Source organism: Dermacentor silvarum, chromosome 9, assembly GCF_013339745.2.
Source record: "Dermacentor silvarum isolate Dsil-2018 chromosome 9, BIME_Dsil_1.4, whole genome shotgun sequence".
Lineage (NCBI taxonomy): Eukaryota > Metazoa > Arthropoda > Arachnida > Ixodida > Ixodidae > Dermacentor > Dermacentor silvarum.
Genome location: NC_051162.1, coordinates 132,239,341 through 132,253,431, shown reverse-complemented (window position 1 = coordinate 132,253,431; position 14,091 = coordinate 132,239,341). Strand labels below are relative to the sequence as shown.

Genomic DNA, 14,091 nt, shown 5'->3' with positions numbered 1-14,091 from the left:
TGCCCTGCACGAGGCCCAGGGTTCGATAACCGACCGCAGCGGCCGCGTTCTTTACGGGACGCAATGCCAAAGCGCTCACGTACCTTGCTTTGAGACATTCACGCTCGCACACAGGGAGAAGGATGAATGAAAGGCAGGGAGGTTAACCAGGACTGAAAGGGGAGGGGAAGATGGCGGAGAGGGGGGGGGGTCTAGTCTATCGTTTATGCGCACTTGAGTCACTGACGTAATCAAAATGCTTGCCGCTGTGTCGTCGACCGTGGCTACCGTGCTTTGGGTGCACGTTAAAAAAAAAACCGGGTTTTCAAAATTATCCCCGAGCCCTCCACTACTGCCATAACCAATCTGCGCCGTTTCGGAACGGTAAACGCCACGACTGAATGAACTTTCTCCCTAAGTTTGTGTGGCTCTGGGAACATCATCGAAATGAACCACTACAAACTCGCCCAGGCTTCCACACTTGCCAGTATATAAGCTCTGCCGGCGTTAATCTCCCTATCTTTCTTCATTACCCATCTTTATCAGCAATCACAATCGCAGTGGCCTCGTTCGCTCTATAACAAGTGAGTGTTAGCGACTCCGTATTGAGTCACGCAGTGCATCCACCTTGTCCGTGCAATGGCAGGGAACATTCTCCTTCGGAATGCGCGACAACAATCAAAAACGGAGTTCAATATGAGATAAGCCTTGCGCAAAGTAATGGCGATCACTCCCTTTGCTGTACACGCCGGGTGGCTATGCGATCAGCGGATTCCTTGCTGCTACATTTGTCTGTTAGTGCCGAAAATTGACCATTCGGGAATGAAAACAGGAAGAGGCTGAAACGTGGCGCTTGTTCTAAGGTGTTTAGTAAGCATTGACTCCCGTTTTGCCTTCACGCATGTAAGGGCCCGAAGAACAAGCAATTGTCTTGAACGCTGTTCGCTTTCCCATGCGCAGTGCGAAAAAGAATTCCACTCACAACGACGGACGTGCTTGGCTCTGAACATTCTGCGTTCGATCCCGCAGAAATCGGACAAAGGCATGAGGTTTTCGATTACACGTATAATTTACACGCTGATCAAGAGCTCAGGACAAAGAATTTCATTTATACACAATAACCTGCATAGTAAGAAGGACATTATGCTGATGTATACGGTATGGTAATTTATAACATTAACTTTGCACGCATGCGTTTTGCTGTGTGCGGTTAGAAGGCGCGCTAATTCACATCCGGATATTGTTACGGGTCCTCTGGCAAACTTGGGATTGCCTGTCGATGTAGGAGCGCGCCGTTATTGCTCACTTCTCCCACACCAGCTAATGTGGCGTTACTTAATGGCTGGATAAGGCATTTTACCGAATTATCTCGCTCTTTCAATAACGCTAGATCCTCCGAGACAGCAGCACTAATAGTTCAGTGGCACCTCCTTCTTATATGTAGTTGACATGCCAGCCGGCAGCGGGATAGTTAAACTTTGCGCGTGCTGTTCAAGCACACCGGACATTGTCGGTACCTCTAACGTCTGTCCGTAACCGAACCCGTTACTCGCACTTGCAGACGCAGGAAGCTTCATTGTCTGTCCGAAAGTGGGAGTGTACGCTGCACCACTTAAAGACGGCAGCTGCAGCGTCTGGCCGTAGCTGTTCGCATGACCGACAGCTCCGGAAGCTGGTAACTTAAGTGTTTGTCCGTAACTTCCTCCATGTAAAGGAAAACCTCCTGAAGCGGGAAGTTTCACGGTTTGTTGGGAAACGATTCCATTAAATGCACCGCCAGAAGTTGGGATCACCAGTGCCTGTCCATATCCGGCGGAGTTCTGCGCCGTTCCAGTTGCCGGCAGCTTCAACGTTTGTCGATAATCATAGCCACTTCCATGACCAGTAGCCCCAAAGGCTGGTAGCTTCATCGTCTGACCGTAGCCGGAATTGTATAGTGAAGAACCCGAGGCTGGAAGCGTCAAGGTTTGCCCATGGGTTATTCCATAGCCACCACTTCCGGATGCTGGGATCTTGAGTGTATTGCCATGCACACTTCCATGACCAATGATTCCAGACGCTGGTAGCTTCAGTGTTTGTTGGTAACTAACACCTTTTACTCCGCTACCAGAAGCCGGAAACTGCAATGTTTGTCTATGACCGATACCATAACTGCCGCCGCCAGTGGCTGGGAGCTTCAGCGTTTGCGCGTAACCTTTTACACCACTACCAGACGCTGGAAACTGCCATGGCTGACTGTGACCGATACCGTAATTTCCACCTCCAGAGGCTGGGAGCTTCAGTGTTTGGCCATAACTGGGGTTGTGACTTGCTGGAAGTTTCATAGTTGAACCGTATCTAGTTCCATATGGCATGCTTCCTGAGGCCGGCAGTTTCAACGTGCTGCCGTAGCTAGGTCCATATCCGTAGCCAGTGCTCCCAGATGCTGGAAGTTTCATCGTTTGTCCGTATCCAGCTCCATATGGGCCGCTTCCTGAAGCCGGTAACTTCAACGTGCTGCCGTAGCTAGGTCCGTATCCGTAACCAGTGCTCCCGGTAGCCGGATATTTTACCGTTGGTCCGTACCCAGCTACATGTGGCCCGCTTCCTGAGGCTGGTAGCTTCAACGTGCTACCGTAGATAGGTCTGTATCCGTAACCAGAGCTCCCGGATGCCGGAAGTTTCATCGTTTGTCCGTATCCAGCACCATATGGCCGGCTTCCTGAGGCTGGTAGCTTCAACGTGCTGCCATAGCTTGGTCCGTGTCCATAAACAATGCTCCCAGATGCTGGAAGTTTCATCGTTTGTCCGTATCCAGTTCCATATGGGCCGCTTCCTGAAGCCGGTAACTTCAACGTGCTGCTCCCAGATGCTGGAAGTTTCATCGTTTGTCCGTATCCAGTTCCATATGGGCTGCTTCCTGATGCCGGTAACTTCAACGTGCTGCCGTAGCTAGGGCCGTATCCGTAACCAGTGCTCCCGGATGCCGGATATTTTAGCGTTGGTCCGTATCCAGCTCCATATGGCCCGCTTCCTGAGGCTGGTAGCTTCAATGTGCCGCCGTAGCTAGGTCCGTATCCGTAACCAGTGCTCCCGGTAGCCGGATATTTTACCGTTGGTCCGTACCCAGCTACATGTGGCCCGCTTCCTGAGGCTGGTAGCTTCAACGTGCTACCGTAGATAGGTCTGTATCCGTAACCAGAGCTCCCGGATGCCGGAAGTTTCATCGTTTGTCCGTATCCAGCATCATATGGCCGGCTTCCTGAGGCTGGTAGCTTCAACGTACTGCCGTAGCTAGGTCCGTGTCCATAACCAGTGCTCCCAGATGCTGGAAGTTGCATCGTTTGTCCGTATCCAGCTCCATATGGGCCGCTTCCTGAAGCCGGTAACTTCAACGTGCTGCCGTAGCTAGGTCCGTATCCGTAACCAGTGCTCCCGGTAGCCGGATATTTTACCGTTGGTCCGTACCCAGCTACATGTGGCCCGCTTCCTGAGGCTGGTAGCTTCAACGTGCTACCGTAGATAGGTCTGTATCCGTAACCAGAGCTCCCGGATGCCGGAAGTTTCATCGTTTGTCCGTATCCAGCACCATATGGCCGGCTTCCTGAGGCTGGTAGCTTCAACGTGCTGCCATAGCTTGGTCCGTGTCCATAAACAATGCTCCCAGATGCTGGAAGTTTCATCGTTTGTCCGTATCCAGTTCCATATGGGCCGCTTCCTGAAGCCGGTAACTTCAACGTGCTGCCGTAGCTAGGGCCGTATCCGTAACCAGTGCTCCCGGATGCCGGATATTTTAGCGTTGGTCCGTATCCAGCTCCATATGGCCCGCTTCCTGAGGCTGGTAGCTTCAATGTGCCGCCGTAGCTAGGTCCGTATCCGTAACCAGTGCTCCCGGTAGCCGGATATTTTACCGTTGGTCCGTACCCAGCTACATGTGGCCCGCTTCCTGAGGCTGGTAGCTTCAACGTGCTACCGTAGATAGGTCTGTATCCGTAACCAGAGCTCCCGGATGCCGGAAGTTTCATCGTTTGTCCGTATCCAGCATCATATGGCCGGCTTCCTGAGGCTGGTAGCTTCAACGTGCTGCCGTAGCTAGGTCCGTATCCGTAACCAGTGCTCCCGGATGCCGGAAGTTTCATCGTTGGTCCGTATCCAGCACCGTATGGGACGCTTCCTGAACCCGGTAGTTTCAACGTGCTGCCGTAGCTTGGTCCATATCCGTTACCATGGTTACCGGAGGCAGGAAATTTCATCGTTGGTCCATGTCCAGCTCCATATGGCCCGCTTCCAGAAGCTGGTAGTTTCAACGTGCCGCCGTAGCTAGGTCCATATCCGTAACCAGTGCTTCCAGATGCCGGAAATTTCATCGTCGGTCCGTATCCAGCTCCATATGGCCCACTTCCAGAAGTTGGTAGTTTCAACGTGCTGCCGTAGCTAGGTCCATATCCGTAACCAGTGCTCCCAGGTGCCGGAAATTTCATCGTTGGTCCGTATCCAGCTCCATATGGCCCACTTCCAGAAGCTGGTAGTTTCAACGTGCTGCCGTAGCTAGGTCCGTATCCGTAACCAGTGCTCCCAGATGCCGGTAATTTCATCGTTGGTCCGTATCCAGCTCCATATGGCCCGCTTCCAGAAGCTGGTAGTTTCAACGTGCTGCCGTAACTAGGTCCATATCCGTAACCAGTGCTCCCAGATGCCGGAAATTTCATCGTCGGTCCGTATCCAGCTCCATATGGCCCGCTTCCAGAAGCTGGTAGTTTCAACGTGCTGCCGTAGCTAGGTCCGTATCCGTAACCAGTGCTCCCAGATGCCGGAAATTTCATCGTTGGTCCGTATCCAGCTCCGTATGGCCCGCTTCCAGAAGCTGGTAGTTTCAACGTGCCTGCCGTAGCTAGGTCCGTATCCGTAACCAGTGCTCCCAGGATGCCGGAAATTTCATCGTCGGTCCGTATCCCAGCTCCATATGGCCCGCTTCCAGAAGCTGGTAGTTTCAACGTGCTGCCGTAGCTAGGTCCGTATCCGTAACCAGTGCTTCCCAGGATGCCGGAAATTTCATCGTCGGTCCGTATCCAGCTCCATATGGCCCGCTTCCAGAAGCTGGTAGTTTCAACGTGCCGCCGTAGCTAGGTCCATATCCGTAACCAGTGCTTCCAGATGCCGGAAATTTCATCGTCGGTCCGTATCCAGCTCCATATGGCCCGCTTCCAGAAGCTGGTAGTTTCAACGTGCTGCCGTAGCTAGGTCCGTATCCGTAGCCAGTGCCCCCAGGTGCCGGAAATTTCATCGTCGGTCCGTATCCAGCTCCATATGGCCCGCTTCCAGAAGCTGGTAGTTTCAACGTGCTGCCGTAGCTAGGTCCGTATCCGTAGCCAGTGCTCCCAGATGAGGGAAATTTCATCGTCGGTCCGTATCCAGCTCCATATGGCCCGCTTCCAGAAGCTGGTAGTTTCAACGTGCTGCCGTAGCTAGGTCCGTATCCGTAACCAGTGCTCCCAGATGCCGGAAATTTCATCGTTGGTCCGTATCCAGCTCCGTATGGCCCGCTTCCAGAAGCTGGTAGTTTCAACGTGCTACCGTAGCTAGGTCCGTATCCGTAACCAGTGCTCCCAGATGCCGGAAATTTCATCGTCGGTCCGTATCCAGCTCCATATGGCCCGCTTCCAGAAGCTGGTAGTTTCAACGTGCCGCCGTAGCTAGGTCCGTATCCGTAACCAGTGCTCCCGGATGCCGGAAATTTCATCGTTGGTCCGTACCCAGCTCCATATGGCCCGCTTCCTGAAGCTGGTAGTTTCAACGAGCTGCCATAGCTAGGTCCGTATCCGTAACCAGTGTTCCCAGGTGCCGGAAATTTCATCGTCGGTCCGTATCCAGCTCCATATGGCCCGCTTCCAGAAGCTGGTAGTTTCAACGTGCCGCCGTAGCTAGGTCCATATCCGTAACCAGTGCTTCCAGATGCCGGAAATTTCATCGTCGGTCCGTATCCAGCTCCATATGGCCCACTTCCAGAAGTTGGTAGTTTCAACGTGCTGCCGTAGCTAGGTCCATGTCCGTAACCAGTGCTCCCAGGTGCCGGAAATTTCATCGTTGGTCCGTATCCAGCTCCATATGGCCCGCTTCCAGAAGCTGGTAGTTTCAACGTGCTGCCGTAGCTAGGTCCGTATCCGTAACCAGTGCTCCCAGATGCCGGTAATTTCATCGTTGGTCCGTATCCAGCTCCATATGGCCCGCTTCCAGAAGCTGGTAGTTTCAACGTGCTGCCGTAGCTAGGTCCATATCCGTAACCAGTGCTCCCAGATGCCGGAAATTTCATCGTCGGTCCATATCCAGCTCCATATGGCCCGCTTCCAGAAGCTGGTAGTTTCAACGTGCTGCCGTAGCTAGGTCCGTATCCGTAACCAGTGCCCCCAGGTGCCGGAAATTTCATCGTTGGTCCATATCCAGCTCCATATGGCGCGCTTCCTGAAGCCGGCAACTTCAGCGTGCTGCTGTATCCAGGTATGTAGCCTGTGCTCCCAGAAGGTGGAAGCGTCAGCCCTCCATACCCAGAGTTCCAAGCGGGGTGCGGTGGTAATAAGCTATATTGCATGCCACCATAGCCTGGTTGGGGAAAAAAGTTTGTTGTCGTTGGAGCGGAGCTATATATTCCGCCGTTACCGTATCCTCCCGGCAGTGTGGCATAGGGAAGGCTTGGAAATGACGTCGTACCCAAGAATCCGTAATTCGTTGACCCCTTCACCTGTGTGGAAAAAAAGAAAGCACATTTGGATTATTAGCGAACTTAGGTATTTTCACTCGCGGGAAAGAATACCACCATGTGTTTCCCGAATTTCGCGTCTTTGGAAATACTTAGAATTGAGCTAAAAAGCGGCGGATTGTGTGACTCAGCCTGTTTTTCGCGCTATAGTGTTGCGAGGGATTTCTCAATTGAATATGGTCGCTGCCGGTCACATGATGTAAAAAAGTAATAACGCGAATAAGCGCGCTGACTTATTCCTGGTGCCTATAAGGCGGTAGTTCGAGAATGACGCAGCGTATATATCTTCACCCCTAACCCGGCTTTGTACCAGCGGGTCACAGACCACTGTGGATTTTGTTCGATGCAAATTGAATTTTCTTTATGCATTTCTATTCGCTTTCTTTTTTGCGGATTGTTCTTCACAGCACAATGAATTCATACCCGGAAACCTACGTGCTAACTTTGTTCAAATTACAATTGCTAATACCTCACGAAGCGCCATTCATCATTTTCGATGATACACGTAAGTTTAGGGGGGATCTGTTGGCGATGTCGCGGGCAGGGGGCGCCAGATAAAGCGCCAGCTCTGCCACTAACTCCTGTGCGTCTGAGGAGGTTGCTTTTAACGCGATAGCGTTTAGGGCCCCGTGTCGCAGAAAATCCGGCATCGACAACCGGCGTGTGATCGCGGGTGGCGGAGAAAATCATCCAACCACATCGACCGCGCAGGCCCTCCACGTGGTGCAAGATTTTGGTGAACAAAAATTCAATTTCTCACAATGAAATCTGTCATAAAAATGGTAAATTCGGCGTTGGATTCGCCATCGGACTGTTTACCAATCGGCGTCGGATTGTAATTTGAATGTACGAGAAAACCTCATTCTTCTACGAGGAAACTCATGGCGTTTTTCACTGGTCGATCTGGAGCAGGATTTTTTGCTCCACAGCTGCGAATCCGAATTTCACTTGTCGAGCTGGAGCGGGATCGCGCTTTTCACTGGTCATTTCGGATCAACTCACTCCGCGCCGGATCGCTCTCACTTGCTCCGCTGCCGATGCGCGGATTCGGGCGGAAATAGGACGAGAGGATACGTCACTTCCGCTCATTGGGGGACGGCGATCTTGGTGGCCATGGAAACATGCAAAGCGGAAGTCGATTTTTGTGACGTGTGTCCGCAGACTTCCGGTACGATCCAGCGCGGATCGCTCTCTGCTGGCAGATTAGGGTTGGTGAATTGCGAGCGCTCGCTCCAGGATTTCGGCGGCCGCTCCAGATCGACCAGTGAAAAACGCCATCAAACATTTCTACCAGGCCTGCGCACGTCATGGCAATAGCAAACAATTAATGAAATACTAAAAAAGGTGCTAGGGTCTTCACATTTTAATATAAGACCACTTGCATTGCCCCTGGAAAAACGACTTTCCAGCAATGCATTTCAGTTTAAAAGTGAAACCGACTTTAAGGGGATCGGTGTAAGCTTGGTCTTTGTAAGCTGGCTTTCCCACGTTCAGTGTTGCAGTGAATGAAGCCTACTTGCCATACGCGAACGATGCGATGCGAACGGGTCCCAATAACGCTATCGCGTTCTGCTCTTAAAGGCGAAGCTTAATCGTCCTTCAAGTTTTTGATGAGAGCGCACGGTTACTCACGTGATATTTTTCATTTTTTCGCGGGATTTATTTATCAGCGGGATAAAATAAATGCGCAAGAAGTACCTAGCTGAAAACATGCCAGCTTTAGGTTTTCCTACAAGTTCTTCATTGAGAGCGCGCCATTCAGAGCAGTAATTTTTAAAAATTACTAATTCCAAATTAATGAATACATCGAATGGCGTCAACAAAAATATTATTGGCGGTTACTAGATCAACTCAACTGTGAACAACATACACTTGGTTCTCTACGTGTAGAATGGCACGTCTTCTTTAAAAACTCGATGCATGATAGTTGGGACACATTGTATATGGTCGCATTGTTTTCAAGACGGGATGTGTACGTGCGCTTCCGTTAAAATTGATTTTTCTTTAATCCCATGCTTTAAAGCCTCCTCTCGGGATCACTTTTCTCCGCTCCGATCACAAAAAGCTCCGCTCTATTTTACGTAGAGGCTAGGTTCGTCACCACTGCAGGAAGAGACTCGATACAAGTACTTAGGTGTTACACTTACTAATACCTTATCCCGGAATTAACATATAGATACATTTGCTCTTCTACATTCCGTAAATTATATTTTTAAGGCTTAAGCTTAAAAATTCACCCCGAGTGTAAAATTACTTGCGTACAATTCAATAATTAGACCGAAACTTGAATATGCATGCGTTGTTTGGGACCCGTTTACTAAACACAATATTACCCGTCTCGAAAAGGCGCAGAGGAAAGCTGTAAGTTTTATTTACTTAAAACTTTCCCCGCATGACTCACCCTCTGAAATAATGCAGGCTAATGGCATTCAATGTCTCGAACAAAGAAGGAAAACTTTACGTTTACAGTTTTTTTTTTTTTTGCTTTGGAATCGGGACCTAGCAATTAATCCATCACCCTATCTATCGTCTTCAACATCAAGGCATACTCGTCAGCATCATCCTAATTCACTGACACCGTATTTTGCACGAACAGATTTATTCTAGTTGTCATATTTTTCCTCGCACTGTAACCGATTGGAATGATTCTTTATTGCCTTTAGCCAGAATTTGATGCTTTGGAACTTTATCAACTTTGTTGATATTTGCTTTGTTTATCTTTTTACCCACCCTCCTTGGACCTGTACAAGGTTTGCACTGAATAAAAAAACAAAAAATTACGACGACACCGCTTACAATATCGAACATAGCGGACCCAGCTTCGCGTTGATGGCAGTGTAATAGTTCAAGACGTATGACTCGCGCTATAATTTTATCACTGATGGGAGTAATTAACGACTGTTATATACCACTGCTGATGTTTAGCTGATTTTTATGCAGGTAACCGACGCATATGTGAGGGATGTGCAAGGTTAGTACAGCTCTGTGGTGCATCCGGACTGCACATACGGACGAAACGGTCAAAGTATGTTCAATCTGTATCTACCACTCAGCCATTCAAACAATGAATGAATCACTCTGTCAGTCGACAACTGAGCAACCAGCAAAATCAATTATCATGTTTTCGTTTACTTGTTCATTTGCTTGTTTGTTAATTCTACTACGTATATGGCTTGTATTTGTTCCCCATTTTTGTATTCTGTTCTCTTCTGGTATACATGGGCTGCTGTGGAGAGTTGAGGTAAAGCGTATCTCGGCTTCTTCATTTCTCTGTGTTATGCAGCAAAAATAAAGGAATAAATGTTAATGCTAAAATAAATAAATGAATAACAAATAAAATTAAATAAAGATAGAATCCACTGATGTGTGCCCATACCAAGTGGGATCTCGCACTTACTACATTGCGCATCTGTTTAAGCACATCAAACCTAAGTGTTCATAATGTGCGTGCGCGTGTGTGCGTGTGCGCGTGTGCGCGTGCACTTGTGATCATTATTTTCGGTCACGCACCAACTATGGCCCGGCAAAAGAAATTCCTCATGAAACATTGCTGTCGCTATGGAAGTGTCTTTCACACTTAACTTTCTTACAAGGCATACACGTAGGATTTCCTGTTGTTGTTGTTGTTGTTGTTGTTGTTGTTGTTGTTGTTGTTGTTGTTGTTGTTGTTGTTGTTGTTGTTGTTGTTGTTGTTGTTGTTGTTGTTGTTGTTGTTGTTGTTGTTGTTGTTGTTGTTGTTGTTGTTGTTGTTGTTCCTGGCCTGCAGTTACATCCGTTGCTGGAGGTTGATGTTTCTTTCAAGCAGCTATGTGTGTTCTTTCTCGTCCTTCTACTCTTATTTCCCACGGGAACAAGTAAATAAACGAATTACGTCGATTCCTTGTGGACAGTGGAAGCTGTGTTCAGTATTGCCAAGAGGTCAACAGTGCGGTAGAACAACGACCAATAAGGGGCATTATCCTCGTCAGGACAACAACTGTTGTTGATGTTGCCTCGTCAACAACGGCACCTGTTGCTCTGACAAGGACTGTACCCCGCGTTGTTGCACTGACAAAGCCAAGTCCGCTTGTCCAAAATTTCGCTCCAGCGACATCCCTCGTTCGCCCATGGACATCCCAACAGCGAGCTCATCCCAACAGCAAGCTCGAACGAAGGACCTTCTACATCCGCTGCCGTCTTATTCGAAAGGGACGCGTGTCTTACAAGGGCAACGGTCACCGAATGTAAAACAGAACAGAAAAAAAAAAAAACTGCACGTCTTCATGAAACTGAAAATGCTATCGTCGTCCCGAGTCGCAAGGTCCACGTTCGATCGGGGCTGCCGCTCAACTACCGGCGGCCGCTGTTCGACAAGGACGCCCGTGTCGTCCGAGGAAAGAGGAGCGGCCGCTTCTTTTCACGGTCGCGGGCTATACAGGTCGAGTGCTGCGGGCGCAGGTGGAAAAAAGAGCGGGCGGCTGTTTTCCACGAGGAGGGAGGGGAGGGGCTGGGTGTTAAGAATCGGGCCGCCAGGTGTTCCGGCGCGGATCCTCTACCCCGCGCGCTCGGCGTCGTCGTCCCTTTTTTTTTTCTCCGTGCCGACACCAAAGGTCGGGTCATTGGAGCGCGGCTGGACGCGCCACGCTACTATAGTGTGTGCGTGTGTGTGCACAGTGGTGAGCGGCCGCCGCCGAAAATGTGTGCCGCCAAGTCTCTCTCGGGCGCCGGTTTCTTGCGTCGTATTTGGCCAAGCGCTCGAGAGAGCCAGACAAATAATTCTTCCTGGCCTAGTTGGCGAAACATCGCCTGCTATACGTGGATGGTGGGCGCCAACGGACATTCGTATGCATACACAGAGAGGCCGAGCGTTTGTCTCGTCTGTCTGTGTGTGTCTGTTTGCGCATGTCGCCCAATGTGGCAAGTCAAAACTGCGGCTAAAGCGGCAGTTCGCACGAGGACTCGCAACGCTAACAGCCAGAATGCGTCGTCCTCCTTGTTTCGTGCGTGCGTGCGTGCGTGCGTGCGTGCGCCAGTCTGCTTTCCGACAAACGAGTTGCAAACACCCACGTACACAATTGTACTAATATTCAAGCAATGGTGATATTTTTTCATCGCAAAAAGCGCAGCTTATTGCGTACCACAGGACAGTGAAATTAAACATCATGACTAACAGGTGCTATTTCAAATTCGTTCAACAAAATGAACGGCCTCTTGGCGTTCGTCCTATGTACAACTCTTTTTGAAGCTGTATAGTTCGTCTAATGAAAGCTTTCGGCCAATTGCCCGGTATTTTAATTTTGTCGTAAAATTCAAAACTAGATCTTGCCAGAAAGCCCAACCGCAAAGCAGGCGCACCTAACTCATAACTACCCGATTTAGTTTCTTGTAATTATACTCTTCGTGATTTCACCTAAAGCTGTTTTTAAGAAAGTGTAATTATCTTCTCTTTCTTATACACCGCTAGAAATTTAAAAATATTGCATTACTAAAAAACTCTTCTCCAGGACTATATCATAAGCTTAGGTTATAATTCCTGCGAGCAACAATATTTTCTCACATAATGTTTGAGGCCAATATTACAAGATCAAACTGAAAGTAGCGGCGTTTTCTTTTTCGTTCTTTCTTTTTTTTTTTATTCTTGCAACCGTCAGTTCCCAAGCTTTTTTTTTTTTGCTTCGTCTTCACTGCAAAGCATCTAGGCGGAAAATACAAGTCGCGTTGACGAGCCTGCGTCTTCGTGTTGCAGAAAGGGCGTACATCGCTCCCAGAAATGTGTGGTACTAATAAGCGCGGATAGAAAGTTGACTGACAAATTATCGTTTCTTTGGTGTTATTCTCTAATTTTCTAAACGTGTCAATCCCTCTTTACTTCCCTGTTTGTTGTTGCTGTATGCTTGTATTATTGTTTTGAAATCTGTGACGTAGTGGTCCGTGTCAGCTTACGTTTGAAAATCAACGGTATACACCAAAGCAGAGCAACCGCATGGAACTGATTTGGACAGCGATTTCAGCGTGGCCATCGACCGCGGGGTGCACGACAGACTCGGGTTGCGATCACCTGCCCACCACCGCTGAGATGCTGCGCCTTGCATCTGCCGCGTCAGCCACCCCGAAAAGCCCTCCTTGCACCCCCGCCTGTGACGCCACTCTTCCTTTGCCGCTCGACAACTTATCGTATGTCAACTTACTTACGCGAAGATTTTCTACCCGGGCAAATAACACCCACGGATAAAATCATTCACGCAAGCGGCCCCAGTTTTGTATCCTTGTCTGGGTCTCTGACTGCTGTCACAGAATACCCATGGCCTTCCGCGGTCCAGCTGTCATTTGAGTGTTTGAGTCCCAACGCTCCGACCGCACAGCAGAGCAGCTTTCCCGCGAAGCTGCTCGTTGGTTCTCGGTCTGATATAGTGCGATGCTGCCCGTAGGGCCCTCTTTTGGGCAGAAAGGGAAACCCGACGTTCGGATGGGCTCCTGTTTGCGTAAAAGCGCGGGCAGTCTAAACGTAACGCGGCGCCACTATGAGCGTGCAACTTGTTTCGACACTTAAACACGAAGGTTCAAATAACACTAACAGTGGTTAAAATTATTCTTTAACAAGAAGGCTTCACGTGACAATAGCGCTAGGCTGCGACATTGTCTGAAAAATATTACCGCCTCCGTCGACTGTCGCTACCGACATTGTTGTGTTGCTGCTCGTTTGAGTTCCAGGGGACCAAGTTTTGTGCCGAACAGAAATACCAGCGTGTACGAAGATATACCGTCCGTTGTATTGCGCCATTTTGCTTCCTTAGAGGAGCAGCCAAGTCATTCGATCCATCGCAGTCCTACCTGGCCTCTCTTCGATCTTTTCCCGCCGTATATATGTATATATGTTCTTATGCTCATTCGACCGCGTAAGAATTACAAAGCATTTGTGGGACGCAGAGGAGGTTTTGTAATTCCATCGCCGCTACGGCTAGGTCACACTCCCGTACATTGGAGATTGTTATCACTCCCACGGCACGTACTGAGCACGGGTTTCGGGTTCCGCGTCGTTTGCATTGCGATAGGAGCGGTGTGCAAAAGTGCCTGTGTATGTACTACTACTGAGAATGTTAAACCCCAGATTGCCCAAACTGGCGCAGAGTCCGAACGGGTCATTGTAGTAATGAAATAGCTCGTGAGCGTAAATTCAATGGGAAGAATCGGTCCTGTGGGTATCTATCCGACCATTGTACGAGGAACCAATACACGCAGCTTTTGAATTGTGGTCAAATGATTGTACGGTGCGCAAACAGCTGGAACGATCTTCCTATGCACGTCATCCAGCACAGCAATGTTGCACATTTCAATAGCACCATTGAATGATTATTGTAATAGCCTTATATTAACCACCCCTCACGTAAAATTTCTGTGGG

The 14,091-nt window shown here is 49.3% G+C and overlaps 1 protein-coding gene and 1 long non-coding RNA gene across 6 annotated transcripts; one reads left to right on the top strand and one right to left on the bottom strand.

Annotated features, from left to right (window-relative positions):
• Window positions 1-991: 991 nt before the first annotated feature.
• LOC119464377 (filaggrin-2-like) lies at window positions 992-4,277 on the bottom strand. Of its 2 annotated transcripts, none has more exons than XM_049655867.1 (2): window positions 4,139-4,277; window positions 992-2,686 (listed from the first exon to the last, which is right to left on the bottom strand). In XM_049655867.1, exons 1-2 carry the CDS (start codon window positions 4,209-4,211, stop codon window positions 1,389-1,391), a joined length of 1,371 nt encoding a protein of 456 aa, XP_049511824.1. In that variant the 5' UTR covers window positions 4,212-4,277; the 3' UTR covers window positions 992-1,388. The 2 variants fall into 2 exon arrangements, 1 of the variants encoding a protein (XP_049511824.1); XR_007463378.1 differs by lacking the exon at window positions 992-2,686 and adding an exon at window positions 3,500-3,796.
• Window positions 4,278-4,322: 45 nt separating this feature from the next.
• LOC125940146 (uncharacterized) lies at window positions 4,323-6,353 on the top strand. 4 transcript variants are annotated; one of them, XR_007463379.1, is made up of 3 exons: window positions 4,323-4,738; window positions 5,542-5,796; window positions 6,025-6,353. It is a non-coding gene; the product is annotated as an uncharacterized LOC125940146 (long non-coding RNA). The 4 variants fall into 4 exon arrangements; XR_007463382.1 differs by lacking the exon at window positions 4,323-4,738 and adding an exon at window positions 4,911-4,969; XR_007463380.1 differs by lacking the exon at window positions 4,323-4,738 and adding an exon at window positions 5,091-5,199.
• The last annotated feature ends 7,738 nt before the right edge of the window (window positions 6,354-14,091 follow it).